The sequence below is a fragment of the Giraffa tippelskirchi genome, chromosome 9, assembly GCF_054371585.1.
Source record: "Giraffa tippelskirchi isolate mGirTip1 chromosome 9, T2T-mGirTip1v1.2.pri, whole genome shotgun sequence".
Taxonomy (NCBI): Eukaryota; Metazoa; Chordata; class Mammalia; order Artiodactyla; family Giraffidae; genus Giraffa; species Giraffa tippelskirchi.
In genome coordinates, this window is record NC_137283.1 from 128,965,685 (window position 1) to 128,988,154 (window position 22,470).

At 44.3% G+C, this 22,470-nt stretch overlaps 2 protein-coding genes across 43 annotated transcripts in view; one reads left to right on the forward strand and one right to left on the reverse strand.

The window, feature by feature from the left end:
• The window catches only part of SNX14 (sorting nexin 14), a 111,363-nt gene that overhangs the window by 83,775 nt on the left and 5,118 nt on the right, over positions 1 to 22,470 (forward strand). For 27 of the 41 annotated variants that reach the window (XR_014064988.1, XR_014064991.1, XR_014064990.1 and 24 more), the window contains one exon: positions 85 to 297. The exons of 2 other annotated variants lie outside the window; for them this stretch is intronic. Coding sequence is in view for 35 of the 39 variants with exons in the window: in XM_081528674.1 (XP_081384800.1) it covers positions 85 to 123 (39 nt within the window). In the remaining 4 variants the exon portion in view is untranslated. Of the gene's footprint in view, positions 1 to 67; positions 298 to 1,470; positions 1,568 to 17,385; positions 20,898 to 22,470 lie in introns of those variants that run through there. 12 more of the 41 variants (XR_014064989.1, XM_081528644.1, XM_081528668.1 and 9 more) reach the window with 4 other exon arrangements.
• The window catches only part of NT5E (5'-nucleotidase ecto), a 59,991-nt gene continuing 44,470 nt past the window's right edge, over positions 6,950 to 22,470 (reverse strand). Inside the window, exons 4-9 of one of the 2 annotated variants that reach the window (XM_081528700.1) lie at positions 19,881 to 20,078; positions 18,997 to 19,151; positions 15,033 to 15,138; positions 13,841 to 13,990; positions 12,331 to 12,531; positions 6,950 to 8,927 (exon numbers count right to left, since the gene is read on the reverse strand). In XM_081528700.1, the coding sequence (XP_081384826.1) occupies positions 8,764 to 8,927; positions 12,331 to 12,531; positions 13,841 to 13,990; positions 15,033 to 15,138; positions 18,997 to 19,151; positions 19,881 to 20,078 (974 nt within the window). In that variant the 3' untranslated portion in view covers positions 6,950 to 8,763. The remainder of the gene's footprint in view (positions 8,928 to 12,330; positions 12,532 to 13,840; positions 13,991 to 15,032; positions 15,139 to 18,996; positions 19,152 to 19,880; positions 20,079 to 22,470) is intronic. The other variant, XM_081528701.1, reaches the window with a different exon arrangement.

Consider the following 22,470-nt stretch of genomic DNA (forward strand, 5'->3'; position numbering starts at 1 on the left):
AATACACTGGAACTGTTAGGCAGTTCACAAATGAATTCTTTTTTGTTTTTCCTCTTCTATTAAATAGATTTATTTTTACTTCAGGTACAAAAGGAAGTTACAACTGTGACATCCTGGATATAAACATTCGGGTTCGGGGTAGAATAACCAGTTGAAGTGTTTGCTGTGCTAGCGTAGTATATATGTACTGTTTTTTCTTTTACTTTTGTATATTCTTGTATATATCATGTAATGCAGTGTCTGAAGTTTTGATTTTGTTGTTTTAATAAAGACTAACAGATTTAATAATGATGAAAAGTGATTGGGTCTCATCCTTTCATTTTACATCTCTTATCCAAATTTTCTTAGATCTATGTCACTTGTTATTGCTGTTTTTAAAAGAGATAATTCATAATCTTCTTGGGGCAAATCGATTAGACTGATAACTTTGAAAGTATTGTATCACTTTGAAGAGAATTATTTTTAGTGTAGAGATCTGATTTGCTGTCTTATTTGGAGTTAATAAATTTTAGCAGATTTGTTCCACCCCCCCTTTCATTTTTCTGTGTAGTTAACTGTGTGTCTGTAAAGAAGACATACTTTATGAGTTTTTCATAACAAACAAGGGACTTCTTACTCTTCCTAGATGATTGACAGGTTATATGTAGCCCTTTTGTGTGTGAAAACTGAGTACTTACATATATTTGTGATTGTGTGGTTGCAACTGCATTTCACTGAACATCTGTAACTATAATCCAAAAGCTTATATAAACAGTTTAGTCAAGTGGATTTTTGGTTTATGTTGCCTCTCCAAAAGAAAGGTATGAATTAACTGTATTCTTTGGGGAAAGTTAAGTAATTATTTTAAAAGGTTCAACATTTAGAGTTCTGCTTATACTTTCTTTTCATGCTGTGTTTTTCTCCCTGAATCATATTTGTCTTTCAAGATCGGGCATTTTGTGTTTGGTTATTGGCTGTAGTGTGCATTCAGAATATATTTATTGAGTTTCAACCATGTATCGAACGCTGATAATGTGGGAACTCTAAATATAATTTGGAAAGTGAAACCAATTGAATGATACTGTTCAGTTATTTTTTTCCCCAGTTTTGAAAAATGTTCTTTAGATATTATAAAATTTTTAAAAGGTTTTGCCAGTAGTTCTATTATCTGTTTAATTGCTTAAAAATTCTAAACTATGTATGAGTTTCTGTGCATCAGTGCTTTTAACCAAGCCTTCAACATTTTACTTACTTCTCAGGGGCAGGTGGGAAATTAATCAAGCTAACTCCTCACATTTAAATCCATAGCATTTTGGCTGGAAAAATAAAATATTTACAGCCCTTTTATGCCATTCTTACCTACTTTCCTATAAATTGTGGTATTTTGTTTATTTAGATGAGAAAAAATTCTTATGAGTGATCAAACAACCTGGGCTTACTCTGATAAAATACCATAAATGAGGTGACTTAACAGAATTTTATTTCTCACAGTTCTGGAGGCTGATAAGTCCAAGATCAAGGTGCCCACAAGGTACATTTAATTCTGGGACCTCTTCCTTTGGTCTATAGATGACTGCCTTTTTTCCCTGTGAGTACATGAACTCTGTGTGTGGGCATGTGGGAAGAAAGAAAGAGATCATTCTCTCCTTCTTTTCTTCTTATAAGGCCGCCAATGCTCTTGGGTTAAGCCCATGACCTCATTTAATCTTAATTACCTCCTAAAGGCCTCATCTCCAAATATAGTCATATTGGGGTTTAGGGTTTTAACGTGTGAATATTAGAAGGACACATTTAAATCCATAGCAGTGGGTGAGTTCTATTTAAAGAAAATGTGATGTATAAAAATCTATAAATACAACATCATTTGCATAATAAAAGAGAAAGGAACTGGATGCATTCCCCATTGGCCAGGCATTTTATATCACATTTCACCATCCAGTAACTGTGAGATGGTGTTATTCCTCTTTTGTTATTTGTATTGAAGCTAGAGAGAGCAGTGAAGTTGGAATTCAAACAGGTCCGTCTCTAGCCTGGAAAATCCTATGGACAGAGGAGCCTGGTGGGCTGCAGTCCATGGGATCGCTAAGGGTGGGACACAACTGAGCGACTGCACTTTCACTTTTCACTTTCACGCGTTGGAGAAGGGAATGGCAACCCACTCCAGTGTTCTTGCCTGGAGAATCCCAGGGACGGGGGAGCCTGGTGGGCTGCCGTCTATGGGGTCGCACAGAGTCGGACACGACTGAAGTGACTTAGCAGCAGCTAGTCTTGTACTCTTGTTAGTGTTGCCCCATGAAAGGAGCCTTTATTTCCAAAAGTGATTACTCTAGATTCCTTTAATGGTCCCCTGGTGCATTTCAGATATTTTACTTTGTACTTTCCTTTCTATCCATCTTTATGTTTGTCTTATACTGCATGAGTTTCACATTTTGAAATGTGTTTAGAGAAATAACTCTGGTTGCGGGGATAAATTAAATAGACGAGAAGACACTGAAGTTTATAAAGGACATTATGTCTGTATTATAATCATTAAGCTATAGATATCAGAAGATTCTGAGAAATGGTTGAAACACTTAAATTATCATTTATTGGGACTTCCCTGGTGGTCCAGCGGTTAAGAATCTGCCTTCCAATGCAGGGAACTCGGGTTTGATCCCTGGTGGGGAAACTAAACTCCCACATGCCCTGGGAAAACTAAATACTCCCCCCATGCCCTGCACCACAGCTAATGAGCCCGTTGGCCACAACTAGTCAAGTACTGCAACAAGGATCCCATGTGCTGCAACTGAGACCCGACACAGCCAAATAAATAAATGTTTTTAAAATTATTTATTGACTTGCTAAAAACAGTTAGATTTTACAATAAAAATATAAACAGAAATCTAATTTGCCAGTGTGCTTTGTAATGATATATACATAAGTTGTAACTTCAGATATAGTCAACATTAGAATAAAAATTACCGACTGAATGAATGAGTAACCAAACAGATCTTGCTAGTCCACTCCACTTTCATTTCAAAGACTGTTCCCTTTTATGTATATGTTAGTGTCTTCAATGTTGCTAGGTACATGAGAAGAAATTCTTAACCTGCGGCCTAAGGACCCTGGAAGATTTTTAAGTCTATTGCAAATGGTTTTTTATTTCACTATTTTTTTTTTAATTTGATGTTGATGATTTTTTTCTATCAAATTATACTAAAGTATTATTCCAGGTATTGGATGTGGCTGTATTGCAATAAAACCTTATTTATGTGAAGCAGTGGCAAGCAGGATTTGGTCTTTAGGCTATAGTTTGCTGATCCCCGATGTAGAAGAACAAAAGTGGAGAGGGAAAAGGGATGCTATTAGAAAAATTGTAATCACCTTCAAATTAAGGAGCAGGGGTTGCGTGTGTGCGTGCTTAGTCACTACAGTCATGTCCAACTCTTTGCTACCCCTTACCGCCAGGCTCCTCTGTCCATGGGATCGAACCTGTGTCTCTTACGTCTCCTGCATTGGCAGGTGGGTTCTTGACCACCAGCGCTACCTGGGAAGCCCAGGGAGCAGGGGAGGAGGCTATAAAACTTATTCTTTAGAAAATGGCAGCTATCCTTTTCAGGGAAGACTTAATTGGCCTTTTGGTTGCAGAGGGGTTATAGTAAAAAAGAGGGAAACTGCTCTGCATGATGAAAAGGGTGGTTAGATAGAGAAATTATCTTCTGGAGGAGCTGATACTGAAGAAAAAGGACTGTGTGGCTTTTGGACTGAGTCCAGAGGGTGAGAGAGAGTAGCGGAGATGGAATTATTCATGATGTATTCAATTTATTATACACGTGTGTATTGAGCACTCACTATATGCCAGGCAGTTTCACATGCCAAGGATATGTTTGTGCATTTATAAGCTTACATGTAGCCCAGGGAACAGAGACAGTATAAACAATGTAAATAAGAAAATAGTATATAGTATGTTAGAAAGTAACAACTGCTCAGAAAAAAAATTAAACTGAAAAAGAAAATAGAATGATAAGGGTTGCAGTTTAATGTGATCATGGACGTTGAAGAAAAAGACCTGAAGGTGAGAGATTAAGCCATGCAGATATTTGAGAGCCTATATTCCAAGTAGAGAAATAGCAAGTGCAAAGGTTTGAGTGGAAGTGTGTCCATTTTGAAAGAAATCGGTCCCAATCACAGTGCGTGAAGGTAGATAACGTCAGAGAAGTGATGGGAAACAAGATTGCAATGGTCCTTGGAAGCCATTGTGATAATTCACTTCTACTTGGTCTGTGATGGAAAGATTTTGAGCACGTGAGCAACATCATCTTTCTAATATTGTGACAGAATCACTTTGGTTACTGTGTTGAGAGTGTTGAGAAGAGACTAAAGTGGAGTGAAAGTAGAGACAGAGGACTTCCCTAGTGGTTGATAATCTGCCTGCCATTGCAGGGGAGACAGGTTCAATCCTTGGTCTGGGAAGATTCCACATGCCTCTGGGCAGCTAAGCCTGTGTGCCACAACCACTGAGCCCATGATCTAGAGCCTGTGCTCCTCAACAAGAGAAGCCACCACGATGGCTCCACATACCGCAACAAAGAGTAGCCCCCACTCCCTGCAAATAGAGAAAGAGCCCTCATGTAGCAACAAGAACGCTGTGTAGCGAATAAATGAATAAATAAAAATTTAAAACAGTAAAGACAAACGGCTCATTTAGGAGGCTGGTGAAGTTCAGGTGACAAAATAGTGATTTGAATCAGGGCAGTACTTGTGAAGTTTTTGACAAGTTGAAGTCTCTTTTTAGTTTTTTTAGTTAGGAAACAATTTACTGATAGACAGATTGTGAGTTTGAGAGAAAAACAGCAGCCAAGGATATTCCAAGGTTCAGTTTGAGCTATAGGAATGATGAAGGGTCCATTAAATGAGTTGAAGGGAATTGTGCCTGGCACCAGTGTTGAGAGGGGATCAAGAATCTGCTTTTGGGCATGTCAAGTTTACGATGCCTATTAGTCATCTCAACTAGAGATGCCAAGTATGCCATTGTATTTGTGCACCTGGAGTCCGTGGGAGAGCTCTAGTCAGGGGTATAAATTTGAGAGTCGCCAGCATTACGATGTAAAACTGAATGAGAGCACAGAGAGATTAAGTGTAGAGAGAAGACAGAAGCAGTCCAAGGACTGTCCCCCTGGGGCCCTCCAGTGCTTGACACTAAGAGAGCTGGAAAGGAACCCAAAAAGGACTCCAAGTGATGGGTTTGGTTGATCTTTTTTTTTTTTTTTTTTCATTTATTGATGACTGTGCTGGCTCAGTAGTTGCAGCTCCCAGGTTCTAAGCAACAGCTTTAGTTGCTCTGCAGCATTCAGGATCATCCCAGAGCAGGGATCAAACCTGTATCTCTTGCATTGGCAGGCGGATTCTTTACCATTGAGCCACCAGGGAAGCCCTGGTTGATGCTTTTTAGGAGCATTGCTATCTCACATTGAGTTGTAAGTTTCCTTTTGCATTGTAACACCTTCCATTTATGCCTAATCACTAAAGCTTTATTTAACACTTCAGCATTATGCTAGCTGCTCTTGGGAGTGAAGGCAGTACTGTATCCGTATTTTGGGATAATGCAAGGTGGTGATGAGGTTACCTGAAGAAATTGTGGAGCAGCCTAGAGGGGCTTCCCTGGTTGCTCAGCTGGTAAAGAATCCACCTGCAGTGCCAGAGACCCCGGTTTGATTCCTGGGTCAGGAAGATCCCCTAGAGAATTGATAAGCTACTCACTCCAGTATTCTTGGGCTTCCCTGGTGACTCAGACGGTAAAGAATCTGCCAGCAATGTGGGAGACCTGGGTTCGATCCCTGGGTTGGGAAGATCTCCTTGAGAAGGGAACAGCTACTGCTACCCACTCCAGTAGTCTGGCATGGAGAATGCTATGGACAGAGGAGCCTGGCGGGCTACAGTCCATGGGGTCACAAAGAGTCAGACACAACTGAGTGATTTAACTCACTCACACTAAAGCAAATGCAGCAACCTGGAGATGTAAGCAAGTCCTGGCAACTCTCACAAATAGGAAGGGACTTGCCAAGTTATTTTTAAAAATTAATTAATTATTTTTGGCTGTGCAGGGTCTTCGTTGCTGTGTGCAGGCTCTCTCTAGTTGCGGCAAGCCGGGGCCACTTTCTAGTTGTGGTGCACAGGCTTCTCACTGTGGTGGCTTCTCTTGTTGTGGAGCATGGACTCCAGAGTGCGTGGGCTTCAGTAATTTCAGCACTCAGGCTCAGTAGTTGTGGTGCACAGGCTTAGTTGCTCTGCCGCATGTGGAATCTTCCTGGACCCAGAGATCAAATCCATATCCCCTGAATTGGCAGGTGAATTCTTAACCGCTGAGCCACCAGGGAAGCCCCCTGAGGGAACTTACTCTGTTGTAAACTGCTCAGTGAAGCTCTGCCACCAAATGGATTTAACGTGTCTGCTCAAGGTATAATAGCTGGTCTGCTGTATCATCATTATTAACTGAGGAAGATTCTTAGATGCACGGCCAGTTCAGATAAATTAATTAAAATCCCCTATACTGTATAACTTGAACATCTTTATTTTTCAGAAACCATTATTGGCATCAAAACAGATTCTGTACATAAAAACCATAAAATTTCGGGTTTTTTTTTTTTTTTTGGCCATGCCATGTGGCATGTAGGATCTTAGTCCCCTGACCAGGGGGAACCTGTGCCCACCGCAGTGGAAGCATGGAGTCCTAACCACTGGACCACCAGGGAAGTCACATTAGTCTTAAATACCTTTATCTACTGTTCTTTCCTACCTAAAAATTGAATGTATTTTTTCTTATTTTTAGGGGGGTAAGATGGGGTATAGGGAGGGCTGTCAGATGGCAGGGGGCTTATAATCATGGGCAGTGATACCAGGGATGAACTGTCAAAAGAATTTTCCTTCAGTCATATTGTCTTGGGTTGTAAGTATTTGCTTGAGAGAAGAAATAACTACCAAAGACAAAGAGTGTATCTTCAATTTTATTGTTTGGAACCTACAATTGAAAAGTATTTTTAGGTCATTTCTTAAACCGCTGAACAATACAGACACACAGATTTAGAAAACTTACAAAAATGTTCTTTAAAAATTTGTGCTTCAATAGGATTTACCCTATTTTACTGGCCAAGCATAAAAAATGTAGCCCAAATGCAGTCCTATTGACATTTTCCTCTTACAATCTTATTGGCATTCATTTATGGTCAATCTCTATATGCATAGAACGTAGGACATTATTTTATTGCAGCAGTCTTTATAAAGAGGTTGTGAAATTTAAAAGTACATTGTATCAAGAGTACCTAATATTTGTAAACATTAAAAAACAAAAATTCTCACTCTTCAGTCCTTTAGCTGTGGTCTGCTCACTCTTTTTTAAGGTAAGGCCTCCCATTTCTTGTTGAATCATGTATACAATGATGAACAGGCTCACATGGTCCCCACTACCCTTTAAGCAAGTATTTGTGCATAAATCATGTATGGCATTAGTCTGGGTATTTCCTGAGCACCCGCTCAGAGGGTGCTCCCACTCTCAGGCAGGAGTCCTCAGGTCTCTGCTTGAGAATGACTGAGAGTGACTGTTCAGATGTGGAGGCAGAGCTGACTTTAAACTTGGGTGAACCACTTGAAAAATCAACCTTGTCTCCTCTGGATTTTCCGTAAGTGAGGGAGGGGTGAAGTGTGTATGTGTGTGCCTAGAATAAGTACATCTTGCTAGGGAGACACAGGTGCAGGTTTAGAATTAACACCTTCTCTAAGAAGGTTCTCTTCTTGTAACACCTTCCCATTAGGAAGAAGGAGGAAAGAAATGGGAGAACTGATAGAATGTCATAAAATTATTAGTAGCTAATGCCATGTGTTAGGCACTCTGCTGCTACTCCCTGGCAAATATCTATGTAATAAGAGTAAATGGGCTTTAGCTGTTTCTCTTCTCTAATGGAAGTTGTTCCTGGGCATCCCAGTCTTTCCTTCCCCTCTCCCTACCCCCAGATGGCCTTTTGGAGCTCCTGGCCTTTCCCATTATCTGCTGCCTTTTGTGTCCCAACTCCTTTGGTACATGGTGGTGAGGGAGAGAACACCACCCTGTGTTTAGTCCATTAAACTCCCTATAACATATGCTAAAGAGGGAAAAAAGAGAGACCAGAAATAAAGCAGAGACTTGTCCTCCGTGAGTTTGGGGCTGCTGGTAGTTAAAAAGAAAGGACACCATTAAATATCATCCTGAACAGTAACTGGATTTAACTGAAAGAGTGTGGGACTGAGGTCAGAGGGCCTAGGTGCAGGTCTGGGATCTGTCACTTTTAGCTATATGGCCTTAAGTCAGCTCTGAGCTTTAGTTTCCTCATCTTTCATACGGGAAGAAAACAACATCTGTCTTCCCACGCACAAAAGTTACGGGCATCATATAAGAAACTGTGCTTAGAATTCCCTTGTAAATGATAAAGTTACGTAAACATAAGTTGTTTGGTGGATTAGAATGGATATAAAGGAGAAAAATGATGTGTATGGTTTAAAGGTGTTAACAAAGTTTTATTAAAATTTGCATAGTAAACTAAAGATGGCTGGCCTTCTCATCAGAGGGCCCATTTTCATTTCTTTTCCCGTGTGTTCACTAAGTTGCTGATCCTGAGTGATGATGTCAGTGTTTTTACTTACGAACTTCTAAGCTCAGCTTCTAGGAGACTGCAGAGATGGTCTGCGCCATCATAAAACCAGTTCCTAAAAAACCGACTTGAATCTCACGTGAGAAAAAAATACAGTTCCATTGATGGCAAGGAGAACTTTTGGCTATTGGTATAAAATAATGATCACTGCCAAAACTGAACGCAACGTTAAAGAAAAACTTCCACGGTGATGACTTCCTGCAGAAAACTGGATCCGACCTTCAATTGCTGGATAAACTACTCTCATTTTTGAGATGTATGTGGAAACCACGTTGATATCTTGGTCACCTAGAAAAATACATACATTATTTTAACTACAGGAAAAATAATGATTCATTAACAGTAAGAAGGGGAAAGCCAATATATTTCTCTAAAAGTCCTTTGTGATTATAAGAAGGAAGATACTCCTTTCAGAAGCAAGGCTAAAGTATCACAAAAGACAAGGATAGTGGTGATCATAAGTGCAAAGAATCTGATTGCTTTTCATGTTTCACATGAGAAATGTGCCCGTTGTCTAGTATTGGATAATTCAGGGGAATAGAGTCCTCTCAACTCTGAGATGACTTGGTAAGAAGGCTAGGGACTTCCCTGACAGTCTAGTGGTTAAGAGTCTGCCTTCCACTGCAGGGGACATAGGTTTGATCCCTGGTTGGGGAACTAATATCCCACATGCCTCAAAGCAACTAGTAGCCCACACACTACAACTACTGAGCCTGCACTACTGCTTTGGAGCCAATGCGCTACAAGTAGAGAGTCCACCTGCCACAACTGAAACCTGAAGCAGCCAAATAAACACATAAATATTTGAAAAGGAAAAGGCTGTTGTCATTATTGCCTCTGAACCACTCCGGGGTGAGGGCTCTAAGGAACGGGGTTAAGATAATTCGTTGAGAAATAAATGTGGCTTTTTTGGGGTTTTTTGGCTTGCCTGCTCAAGAATCATTTTCACATAATTGATGGTGAAATAATGGAGGCTTCATTTCCAAAAGAGAAGACAACTGACAGATACTAATTGCCTGTAACTACGACAAACCCACAGTGACCTGACAGACTTTTATTTTAAAAGTACCACCTCAAATCATATATCTGATAAGAGGTTAATATCGAAAATACATAAAGAACGCACACAACTCAATAGCCTACCCCCCCAAAAAATCTGATTAAAAAATGGGCAGAGGATCTGACATATTTTTCCAAAGAAGAAATGCAGATGACCAAAAAGCACATGAAAAGATGCTCAATATCATGAATTATCAGAGACATGCAATCAAAACCACAGTGAGCTACCACCTCACACCTGTTAGAACAACTATGATCAAAAAGACAAAAAATGTCAATGAGGATGTGGAGAAAAAGAACTCTTGTGCATTGTGTGCAGAAATGTAAATGGGTGCAGCTGCTATGAAAAAATAGTAGGAGGCCCCTCAAGAAATTGAAAATAGAACTTCCAAATGATCCAACAGTTCCACTCCTGAGTATTTACCTAAGAAAATGAAACTACTAATTTGAAAAGATATGTGCACTTCTGTGTTCACTACAGCATTTACAATAGCCAAGATAAGGAAGTGTGTTAGTCACTCAGTTGTGTCCAATTCTTTGCGACCTGCCAGGCCCTTCTGTCCATGGAACTCCCCAGGCAAGAATACTGGAGTGGGTTGCCATTTCCTCCTCCAGGGGATCTTCCCAACCCTGGGATGGAACCCGAATTTCTGGCATTGCAGGCAGATTCTTTACCATCTGAGCCACCAGGGAAGCATAAGGAAACAAATGACCATTACGGATGAATGAATAAAGATGAGTGTATATATATATACAATGGAATACTCTTCAGCTATTAAAAAAAATGACCTTTTGCCGTTTGCAACTACATGGATGGCCCTTGAGGACATTATGCTAAGTGAAATAATTCAGACAAGACAAATACCGTAAATTCAACAACAACAACCAAGCAAGCTCAGTTACAGAGAACAGACTGATGGTTCCTAGAGGTGGAGGGAGTTGGGACTGGGTGAGGATGCAAATGGGTGAAGGGAGTCAAAAGTTAATACAAACTTCCGGTTATAAAATAAGTTAAGTCCTGAGGCTGTAATGTATAGCATAGTGAATATAGTTATTAATACTGTTGCATATTTGAAAGTTGATACAAGAATAGATCTTAGAAGTCCTCATTACAAGAAATTTTTTTTGTAATTATGTAAGGTGATATTAATTGGACTTAACGTGGTGATCATTTTGCAATATATACAAATATGGAATCATGTTTTATACCTGAAACTAATGTTATATTTCAATTATACCTCAATAAAACAATGTATTACTATAGTACTTAAAAAGAACCCTTCTCTGCAGTGGTTCTCACCCCTGGGTATACATCAGAATCACTGCAAAGCCTTTTTCCCCAACCAAGTAAATCAGACTCTCTTAAAAGTCGGGACCAAGTTAGTATTTACTTTAAAATGCTCCCCAAGTGATTCTAATGTATGATGAGGGCTGAGAACACTTACGGCCAAAGCTTTCTCAGCCTTCCATGCAAGATCTTTCTCTCCAGCACTCACTAGTCTGGGCTTGAGTGATACACAGCCATTAACTTTGTTTCATGGAGGACTCAAGAGGACACCTTCTAAGCCTGCCTCTCCATTGCCTATCACGGAATGGTTGGAAGTAGCTGGCGCCTTTCCTCCCAGGAAGGGCTGCCTCATTGGCCCTAGCTCTGCCCTCCACCCTCCCTGGGATATGCAGCTACCATGGCAGGATGCTCATGATAAGGCCGTAGAGACGGATGCAGAGAAGTTGTGCGTGTGTCTTGTGAACACACTAGGTTTTGCCCTGGAGAACAGGAAGGGGTTGGGTACTGGCAGTGTACTGCATGCACAGGAAATGGTTCTCAATTGAATTTTTGAAAATGAGGTTGGGGTATAATGACCCTCGCCTGGGGTCAGGTTGGTTCCTATAATGTGCTCCACCAACACACTGTGCTGAATGGGGGGGCATATCCCATCCATGCCTGCCTGACCGGTTCACACCAAAAGCTTCTTCAAGAAAGTCGAGGTGATTTTGGGACTTGCCTGGTGGTGCAGTGGATAAGAAACTCCCTGCCAATGCAGGAGACATGGGTTCAACTCCTGATCTGGGAAGATTCTACATAACGGTGGAGCATCTAACCCCTTGTGCCACAATTACTGAGCCTGTGCTTTAGAGCCTGTGCTCTGCAACAAGAAAAGCCACCACAGTGAGAAGCATGAGCACTGTAACAAAGAGTAGCCCCCCCTGCTAGCTGCAACTAAGAAAAAAAAGCCCGAGCAAAGTAACAAAGACCCAACGCACCCCAAAATAAATAAATATAAAAGTTGAGATGATTTAATATGGTTTCCCACATCCAACCTAAAAATGCAACACATTTATATTTCACAATTTAAATAGCTGCTTAGCTGCACTTTAAAAGTTTTAAAACACTTTTTATGTAAAAATACTTTTTCCCTGGGTGTGGATAGATGGGTTGAGTGCTGGGGAGGGGCAGGATGGTACTACCCTAGGCTGTTTCCTAACAAAGTGGGAGAGAGCTGACAGTGTAGGGGCAGATCTGGTTTCTGGCTTTGCCCTCCTGGTGTCATCGTGTGCTGCTCCCCTCTTGGGATCTGTTCTGTTCTCGAGTACCTTTGGGTTAGGGAGGGGAAGAGACACTTGTGCTTACCAGAGTCATGTTTTATCACTTCATCTTTTATCATCCGGAATCCATCTCCACCACTGGCAAGGAAGTTCGGGAGGATCACCTTGTACACCTTATCCATTCCGAGAGGCTCATAACTGGGCACACGACACTGGGTGCAAAGAACCTCTAACTTGACCACCCTGTCCCCAGGGTTTCGGGAAATATCGTACACCACGTGAATTCCTAGAAAAGAAATGAGGCTGTAGGTTTTCACTGGATCCAAAGGAAAATTTTTGTTTTCTAAGAAAGATTTTGGCCCAAATCTGGAGTTAGGGGGCTGCAGCTTAGTTTTCATTTAGTTTGAGCGAGATTTCAGCAAGAGAGCTGAAGTGACGTTGCAGCTACCGTATCTGGTTGAGTTTATCTTTGAGTCTGGGAGGCCTGAGAACCCCTGGGAGGGAAACTGGCTCTAGCCCAGGGTGGGCAATCGGGGACTCTGCAGGGAGAAACCTTTTTAAAATCATGAATTAATCAGTCCAGCGTCTTGGTTCAGTAGCTTTGGAAAATGAGGAACAGATGAGAGGTACAGGATGTTTACCATTTTGCTGACCAATAAATAGTTAATAATTTGGCCTGGGTGACTTCTGCAAAACATACAACTACCCTGCCTCTCTCTGTTCCCTCCTCTCTCTCCTGGAAAATGCAGAATATCTGGGCAACCCTATGGGCAGCGGGTGGGACCCCACCCTCTGCAGCCCCTCAGTCCCAGCAGTGGGGTGCTCTGGGACTTCCCAGGAGGGGGAAGACTTGAAAAGCAATCAGACCCCTCAAGTGGGGTCTACCATCTATAGTACAAACAGTGAGGTCAGACTGTGGTGTCAGAGTCAAGTAAGATTATTCATTAATTTTAAATTTAACTCATTGGACTGTGAAATCAGTGATTGACAAAAGCACTTTAGAAGTCCTTAACAATTTGGGAAGCATTTATTTTCCTTCCACGGCAATCCATAAGATAAGCAGGCACATTTTCTCACTGTTCTCTGAGAGGCTGAAGACTTGCCCCAGGTCCCAGTGGAACTAGAACCAGATTCCAATGTCTTGTCCTGGCTGCCCTTCGCAGAAATTATCTTTATTAATAGTGATTGGACATTGCATTCCCTTGAACTTCTGCATGCTTCCAGGCAATTACCAGGCAGTAGCACAAAAAAGGTTTTGTTTTTTTTTTAACAAAGAATATTGAATGTTTAAGCAACTAAGGTGTTAATAGAAACTAGACCTCAAGGCAGCTGACCTGCTTAGACCCAGAGGGCCAGCTCCTGCAGAGAAGATGGTCTGATGTCCAAATCAGACTTGGCAAATATTGCTCATTTTCAGGGCCTTGGGGCTTTAACCCTGACCTATTCTCGGTGGTCTGGGAGTCCACAGCCACTGAAAGACTGTGCATTGGTGTTGAGTGTGTGAAGCCCAAACAAGCCTGGCCAGGAGGTCCTGGTGAGGGCGGGAGCTAAGCCAACCAGCAGGAAGCCTCCCCTCACCTTGGAAGGTGACTTACCTCCCACCTGCAGAAACTCGCCCGTGGCCTGGCCGTAGCGGTACACGCTGTGCTCGAAGGCCTTCTTTAGGGTGGAGCCTTTTAACTGGACCAGGTCAAAAGTGCCTCCAAAGGGCAACACAGCAGCCAGGTTCTCCCAGGTGATCGTGCCTGAGGGTAGTCACAGATGAGGCCAGAGGGAAAACGGCTTGCAAACAAGCCCAGTGTCTGTCAGGACCCGCAGAGGAGGTAAAGGAGACAGGGCCACGAGGAGGCTATGAGGACAGCACAGCTGAGTCTGAGTGTTCCTGATGCTTGGGAAGACGGGGATCAGGAGGCCCCTGGACATGCCCTCCCCCACTGAGACTGTTCTGACAGTATATCAGGGAAGATAGATGATTAGGGCTTCCCTGGTGGGTCAGTGGTAAAGAACCCGCCTTTCAATGCAGGAGACATGAGAGGCCCAGGTTCGATCCCTGGGTTGGGAAGATCCCCTGGATGAGGCGATGACAACCCACTCCAGTATTCTGGCCTGGAGAATCCCATGGACAGAGGAGCCTGGTGGGCTACAAGTCCATAGGGTCGCACAGAGTCGGACTCGACTGAAGCGACTTAGCACGCACGTACGCAGGGAAGATGATGGGAGTGTCTTCAATATCTGTCTGGCTGGTTTTACCATGTGCTATAATTCAAGATATCTGTAAATGCACTAAAGGAAGTTGTCCAGCTGTTTTGTCCAGGGCTTGAGATTGGCAGTTTTATCCTCCTCTTTCCAGATACCCAGGTGGAAGCTGTCACTATTTTGCATAAATCAGTCAACAATTCATGTGAGTCAGAAGTTTGTTTTTTTTTTTAATGTTTGGCTGCACCGCGCAGCATGTGGGATCGTAGTTCCCCGACCAGGGATCGAACCCATGCCCCTTGCATTGGAAGTGTGGAGTCTTAACCACTGGACCACCAGGCAAGTCCCAAGTCAGAAGTTTAGGTAAAGCTTGGTTCCACTAAGGCTAACTGCTCCCTCTGTGTGCACGTGCATCTGAGAATACAAGTGCACGTGTGCCCTTTGGGTGGGGCACTGACTTGAGTGGCAGCTAACCCAAGCTGAGGGGCCTGGCACTGTGGGTTGTGGCTGGCAGCACAGAGGAGCTGAGGCCGCCCGTGGCTGGGTTCGGGGAGCTGGTCAGACAGCTGAGGCCAGGGCCCAGGAGCATACCATTGTTCCGCTCGTCAATGGGCGACCGGATGCCACCTCCATTTAAAATGCACATGGACACGTGGTTCCAGGACATCTCATCCGGGTGTCTCAGGTTGTTGTTAATCTGCAACAGCAGCAGGAATTTACACTTGTTATTCTGGGCCTTCTTTCTGAGTGTTTGTTCCCAGAAATGAAGCTGCTTTTCTTCTGCCCCTGTGTGGCCAGAGCTCTCTCAAGGGTCACTTGCCGAAACTAGCTTTATGGTCTGAGAAACAATAATAAGATACTGTGACCAGTCCCAGGTCAGCCTCTGAGCAGCCAGCAGCTCGGAGACCCTCTCCTAAGACCCTGCATCCCCAGAGCAGGGGCCGTGAGCAAAGCCCCACCACTGCCCCCAGCAAAGGCCGGGGGCTCCTGTGCAGAGTGGCTCACAGGGCTGCTCCCCCAGGGCAGGCCCCACACTTGCTCCTGAGGGCAGAGCCCAGAACCCTTTCAGCTCTAGACCTCGGGCCACCAAGAATCCTGGCATTCTGGTCTAGGTCCCCAGCCAGTTCCCAACCTGGCAATTTTGGAGACACAGAGACAGTCCCTAAGATGTTGTTCCAGTCTTTTCTTTTACATAATGTGTGTTTAGTGACAAGAAATAAAATGAATACATTCTCATTTGAAAAAATAGGATGGTGGAGGAGGTAAGGGAGACACGGGGTCGCGGCCAGGAGGACAGTGTTCCTGACACGGGGGGAGGAGGGACTCCTCTTCATGTGCGGTGAGCACTGCTAGAGCCTCGGGTGTTTGCTTGCACACCTGCCTCCACACAGTCACACTCTGGCATCTCTACAGCTACTTGTCTCGCATGGATTGCATGGTGCTTAGGAGCCAGCGCTGGTCCCGCCTTGGGAAGTGTGAGTGTTGTCATTTACTTGGCAGGCTTTTTTTTTAAAAAAAAATATTTTTAATTGAAGGATAGTTCAGTTCAGTCACTCAGTCATGTCTGACTCTTTGTGACCCCATGAATTGCAGCACGCCAGGCCTCTCTGTCCATCACCAACTCCCGGAGTCTGCCCAAACCCATGTTCATCGAATCGGTGATGCCATCTAACCATCTCATCCTCTGTCGTCCCCTTCTTCTCCCGCCCCCAATCCTACCCAGCATTAGGGTCTTTTCCAATGAGTCAACCCTTCACATGAGGTGGCCAAAGTATTGGAGTTTCAGCTTCAACATCAGACCTTCCAATGAACACCCAGGATTGATCTCTTTTAGGATGGATTGATTGGATCTCCTTGCAGTCCAAGGGACTCTCAAGAGTCTTCTCCAACACCACAGTTCAAAAGCATCAATTCTGCGGCGCTCAGCTTTCTTCACCGTCCAACTCTCACAGCCTTGTCTATCTCAGTGAAACTAAGCCATGCCGTGTGGGGCCACCCAAGACGGATGGGTCATGGTGGAGAGGTCTGACAGATTGTGGTCCACTGGAGAAGGGCATGGCAAACCACTTCAGAATTCTTGCCTTGAGAACCCCATGAACAGTATGAAAAGGCAAAAGGATAGGACACTGAAAGATGAACTCCCCAAGTCAGTAGGTGCCCAATATGCTAATGGAGATCAGAGGAGAAATAACTCCAGAAAGAATGATGGGATGGAGCCAAAGCAAAAACGATACCCAACTGTGGATGTGACTGGTGATAGACGCAAAGTCCGATGCTGTAAAGAGCAATATTGCATAGGAACCTGGAATGTTAGGTCCATGAATCAAGGCAAACTGGAAGTGGTCAAACAGGAGATGGCAAGAGTGAACGTTGACATTCTAGGAATCAGCGAACTAAGATGGACTGGAATGGGTGAATTTAACTCAGATGACCATTATATCTACTACTGTGGGCAAGAATCCCTTAGAAGAAATGGAGTAGCCATCATGGTCCACAAAAGAGTCCAAAATGCAGTACTTGGATGCAATCTCAAAAACGACAGAATGATCTCTGTTCGTTTCCAAGGCAAGCCATTCAATATCACGGTAATCCAAGTCTATGCCCCGACCAGTAATGCCGAAGAAGCTGAAGTTGAACAGTTCTATGAAGACCTACAAGACCTTCTAGAACTAACACCCAAAAAAGATGTCCTTTTCATTATAGGGGACTGTAATGCAAAAGTAGGAAGTCAAGAAACACCTGGCATAACAGGCAAGTTTGGCCTTGGAGTACAGAATGAAGCAGGGCAAAGGCTAATAGAATTTTGCCACGAGAACGCACTGGTAATAGCAAACACCCTATTCCAATTGAAGGATAATTGCTTTACAATATTGTGTTGGTTTCTGCCATACGACAACATGAATCAATACTTGGCAGACTTTCATTGACTGTGACTTCATTCTAGGTACCAGGCACGGAGCTAAGCACAAAGAAATGGTCCCCTGGGTTCCCCTGGGCATGGTGAGTTTGACCCTGAGACCTCAGCTCGGCATGGCCTCTGGGGGGCTGCCCGCAGACAGGTGGACAGAGGGGTGCTTTGGGTGTGAGATCTCACTCACCATGGGACTTACTGTCCGCATGATAACTACATGTCATTGTTCTCTGCTTGTGAAAGCTGTTCCCACAAGTTGTCAGGGCCAAGAGGAGACAGATCAGGGAAACGCAGTCTGGCCTTGTTAGGCCCAAGCAAAAATGTTTTATCTACTATGTCTACATCTTCAGAGAAGCAGAGTTTGTGGAGTCAGGTCATCTTACAAAAGGAAAGCCATATCCAAAATTCAGACTTAAGATGAGCACCTCGAAATAAAGGCTTCACTCATGTCCAGCAATAAAGAGGTTAAATAATAGTCTTGTTTAGGCTTCAGAGACAAAGCAGGCAGGCCTCTGATCTTGCTTCTAACCTGCCTGGACACAGCCTTGACTTCTGCTGTGTCAGCCATCCCTGCTGTGAGGGTTGGCTGAGAGGCACCATAGATAGATAGAGGGCGGATCTTTGAATTTGCTGAGCCGTCTGGCCAACCAGGACCAATAGACTGGGAGGTTGCTGTTGTTCAGAGGCTCAGTCGCTCAGTCGTGTCTGACTCTTTGCAACCCCATGGACTGCAGCATGCCTGGCTTCCCCATCCTTTGCTATTTCTTGGAGTTTGCTCAAACTCATGTCCACTGAGTCGATGATATCATCCAACCATCTCATTGTCTGTAGCTCCCTTATCCTCCTGCTTTCAGTCTTTCCCAGCATCAGGGTCTTTTCCAAGACCTATGTAATCTACATGAAAAAGATTAACATAATACCAGAGCTGCAGTTTTGCTCGCAGACTGATGATGATGGTTTGCGGCCTGGGGACTGTGAGCGGGAACCCCAAACGGCAGCCTTTGAAGTCTCATCCACAGGGCAGACACGTTGCCTTGGACCTTTTCCCAATTGGAACTCCAGATGTGCTCTGTCACGGGACTTCCCAGCACTGTTTGTCTGTTTTTTAGTCAAAACCCAATTTGGTGATGTATCCTCTGCTGTTCCTATTTCTCTTTTCTTTTAATGTTAGTATATTGAAAGTAAGCTAGATAATTCTCTAATAAATGTTTGTATTATTTATTTGTATATAATGAGTGGCTTATTTTGTTAACAAACCTCTTGAACCTGAGATAAAAGTGAAAACTTTCTGCAAAACAGCGGTGGTCCACTGGTATGGTTCAGGCACCTTCCCAAGGTACTCAGTGTGAATCCACACCAAGCTTTTATCCGGGCATTAATTTTTAAAAAACATTTTTATTGGAGTACAGTTGCTTACAATGTTTTGTTAGTTTCTGCTGTATAGCAGAGTGAATCAGCTATATGTTATACCTATGTTCCCCCTTTTTGGATCTCCTTCTCATTAGTGATCTATTTGGGCATTAATCTTTAAAAGTCTTCAGTTCTGTAGCTATCAGGTTGTCTGTCCTCACATCCTCCCTCCCTCCTTTCCTCTCTCCTCCACCCTCCCTAGGCGTGGGCCCTGCTCTCCTGAGAACCACTCACCATAGCATCACAAATCAGGTTGCCCATGTTGCATTCTCGAAAGCGGCACGACTGAGTGGTGCCATCCAGATAGACAATTGTTTTCCCCAATTCCTGGGTTGAATAGTTATCTAATTTTACCCGCCATTTGTTAATGTCTGCTTTTATGGTTGGATCTAGAAGAAAACAAACAAATCAGCCTTCAGTTAAAGCAGATCTCAACACTGGCTTAAATGTGAGAGAAAGACTCAAACATCATTCAGCTGACTTGGTGTGAGTCTACAATTCTTCACCATATTTGTGTACATTTTGGTTTTTGACCGGGAAATTTCCTTAGGAACGTCTGTTCTGTTTCCTGGAAATAAGGCCCTGCTTGGATCTTAAAATGCCAAGTGAACCAAAATCAACTCATCACATCTGACTACCTGCAGGCCCACCGGGGATAGCATCCGTGGTGCAGATGGGGGCAATGATTATGCTTAACTTGCGCAGGTAAAGGGATGAGAGGTCCTGCTATGGGGTCCCGGCCCCTTCCTCTGGCTGTCGGAAGCTCTGACTCTCCAGGGCCCCTGATCACCAGTCCTTCCCTATCTGAACCCGGGTCTTCCCCAGCTCTCCTCTGGGACATGAGCTGAGAGTGGCTCTCCTGTGCCAGGGTAGAGCTGAAACAATCTCTTCAAGCAGTGACACAGTGTCTGGTGCTGAGAGGGCTTGGAAAAGCCCATGGGGACTTCTGAAGTTTGGGTGTGTTTTAAATCTCATTATCCAAGAAGACGGTAGGGTAAACTCAAGGAAAAAACTCCGTTCTTCAAAAACATTGTCCTGAAATGTTAACAAAACAAATAAAACACAATCCAGCCATCTAATCTTGGGATTGGTGGATCACTGCCCTGAATTTCACATACCTTCTGGGATGCTGCTGTTGAGAAGAATGGGGTTTCCGTGTGAAGTGACAACATTTCCTTTTTCATCAAACTCAACCTTCAAATAGCCTAGGTATTTGCCAAAAGCATAGGCCTGGACCACAGGAACCTTCCGTCCATCATCAGAAGTGACTATGAATGGGTACTGCCCTGCTGGCACCTCTTTGGAAGGTGGATTGCCTGCAATGAAAGATCCAGAGCTGGTCAAGTCAGGCCTTGTTCACAGCTGGCTGTGGGCCCACAGCCTGCCCGCCAGGTGACTGCAAATTCTGAACCGATGATTCCCCAGCTGCTGCTCTACACAGCTGGTCTTTCAGAGCCTGGCTCGGGCATCTGCCCCGGTTTCCGAATACCCTTTTGGCACATGAATCCTCCCATTCTCAGCCCAGCAGACATTTGCTAAGCTCTTCCTAAGTCCAGGGCACCATGCCCGGTGCTGGGGGCACACAAAGATACGACACTGCTAAACTCTCCTGTCTCCATCCTGACCTGGGTCCACTCTCACCGACCAGGTGGAGTAGCCAAGTTACTTCACTTCCCTGAGCTTCAGTTTTCCCACCTGTCGGTTGTTAAGTTGCTCAGTCTTGCCTGACTCTTTGTGACCCTATGGACTGTCGCCCGCCAGGCTCCTTTGTCCATGGAATTCTCTAGGCAAGAATACTGGAGTGTACTCACTGCTCACTCCAGATCAAACCTACATCTCCCGTGTCTCCTACATTGCAGGCAGACTCTTTATCCGCTGAGCCGTCAGGGAAGCCCTTCCCCACCTGTACAATGGGCAAAATAACAATTCCTGGGGCTGTTGCAAGGATGAAACGTCTGATCTCCCTTGCGTAAGGCCTGGGACACAGTAGAAACTCATTAAATGTGTATTTCTTTCCCTTATGAGAGGATGGCAACCTTTGGAAACTCTAGACACACATTCAGAGCTTAGACTCTTTAATGGAGATGACAAGAAATTAACATGGTAAATCAACTATAATTAAACAAAAAAAGAAATGACAAAGGGCCGTCCCTAGGTTTTGTTGCTGAGTTCTGTGTCCCCTTGGTGCCCTGTGGAACGGCCACACTCATGCCAGCAGCTGACCAGTGCACACACCACCCGCCCCAGCCAGACCACAGACCTGCTAAGTTCTGCTGAATTCTATCTCCAAGGGGAGCCCTGGGAGAACCCGAAAGCCACTCATCAGCCAGACGCTGAGACCCGCCCCAGCATTGCCTCCTAGACACGGGCCCGTGTGTGGGTGGGAGCCCGGACAGTGGGACCCTGAGCCCTGGTCTCTGATCACCTCACCTGGCATGTTTCAATTCTGTAGCCGCAACCTCCTGTGGGCACCCTGCACTTCTATCTCACCTCCACAGAGACCAGGACCTCATTTGGGCTGTCTTGAGTCAGACAATGAAACAGATACCCTTGACCTGCCACTGTTTCTGTCACCTCCCTCCACACACCCACCACCAGTGCTTCCTATTAGATGTTCACAGAGGGCCCGGGCAACTTCAGCTCGTGTTAGCTGCTCACTGGACCAGTTATGAGAGTCAGCCAGGAGCCAGTCCTGGGCTAGATCTAGTTTAACCCTCCAGGCACCCCACGAGGCAGCTCCTATTATTGCCCCCACTGTACAGACTGTACACCCTGTGTACAGGGTGTCACAGGCCTTGTGTCCAAGGTTACGCAGCTGGTCTGTGAAGGAGGGCGGGTTGCAAACAGGGTTATGAGGCACTGGAGCTTCTGTTCTCTCCACCTCCCAACACAGCTGACGATGTGCTGTTTTCAGAAGCCTGTAAGAGTTGGTTTCCAAAGGCTACTGCCCAAAGCAAGTGCAAGCCCAGGGGCTGCGCCTTTGTGCTCCAAGCTGTGTCTGGGCTTCACTCTTCACTGAAGACAAGCTGAGGTGAATGTTATGAAAAACCCAGTCCTGCTTTTGCTCTTGTCCTCAGTAATCCCAGAGCAGACATGCTGCAAATACCAACATTCCACAAGCAGGAACTAGCTGTTGCCAGTATTAATTTTCCATTTTCTTGCTTCCCCTGGAAAAAGAAAAAAGCCTTGGAACTTTATTTTTACAAAAGCACCTGACTTGAGATCCAGAGCAGGCCATGTCCCATCTCCATTTGCACGGATCATGACAGATGGTGGCTAGGACTGTCGTAGATGGTTGGAGGCATTGCAGAATAGCAAGGAAGGTTAATGCTCACACCATCCTCAGTCGGTTCTGTGGTGGTCCTTTTTTGGACAAGCTTGGAGCCTGCTTTTTACTTCAGAGGAAGGGGGTGTAGCAGCCCTCTCCCACCCCCTCAGCTGGGGAGGGTTCCTCCTCTGAGCTCGGAGAACCTTGGCAAGGTGCAGTTTCCATTATGTCCACGAGGTGGCACAGAACACCCCATCCAGGAGGAAAAGGCACTAAGTCTGTTTCAGAAAGGAATCTAGCCGATTCCTGGAAACCCAAGAAGGGCAAGCCTGACTGTTTTAGCCTCTATTTTTCTCCCTTCCATAAATATATCTGAATTTAAACAGAATGTAAAAATTTGGAATCTAACTATTCGGTCAGATGTCTTATCAGATCAGCTT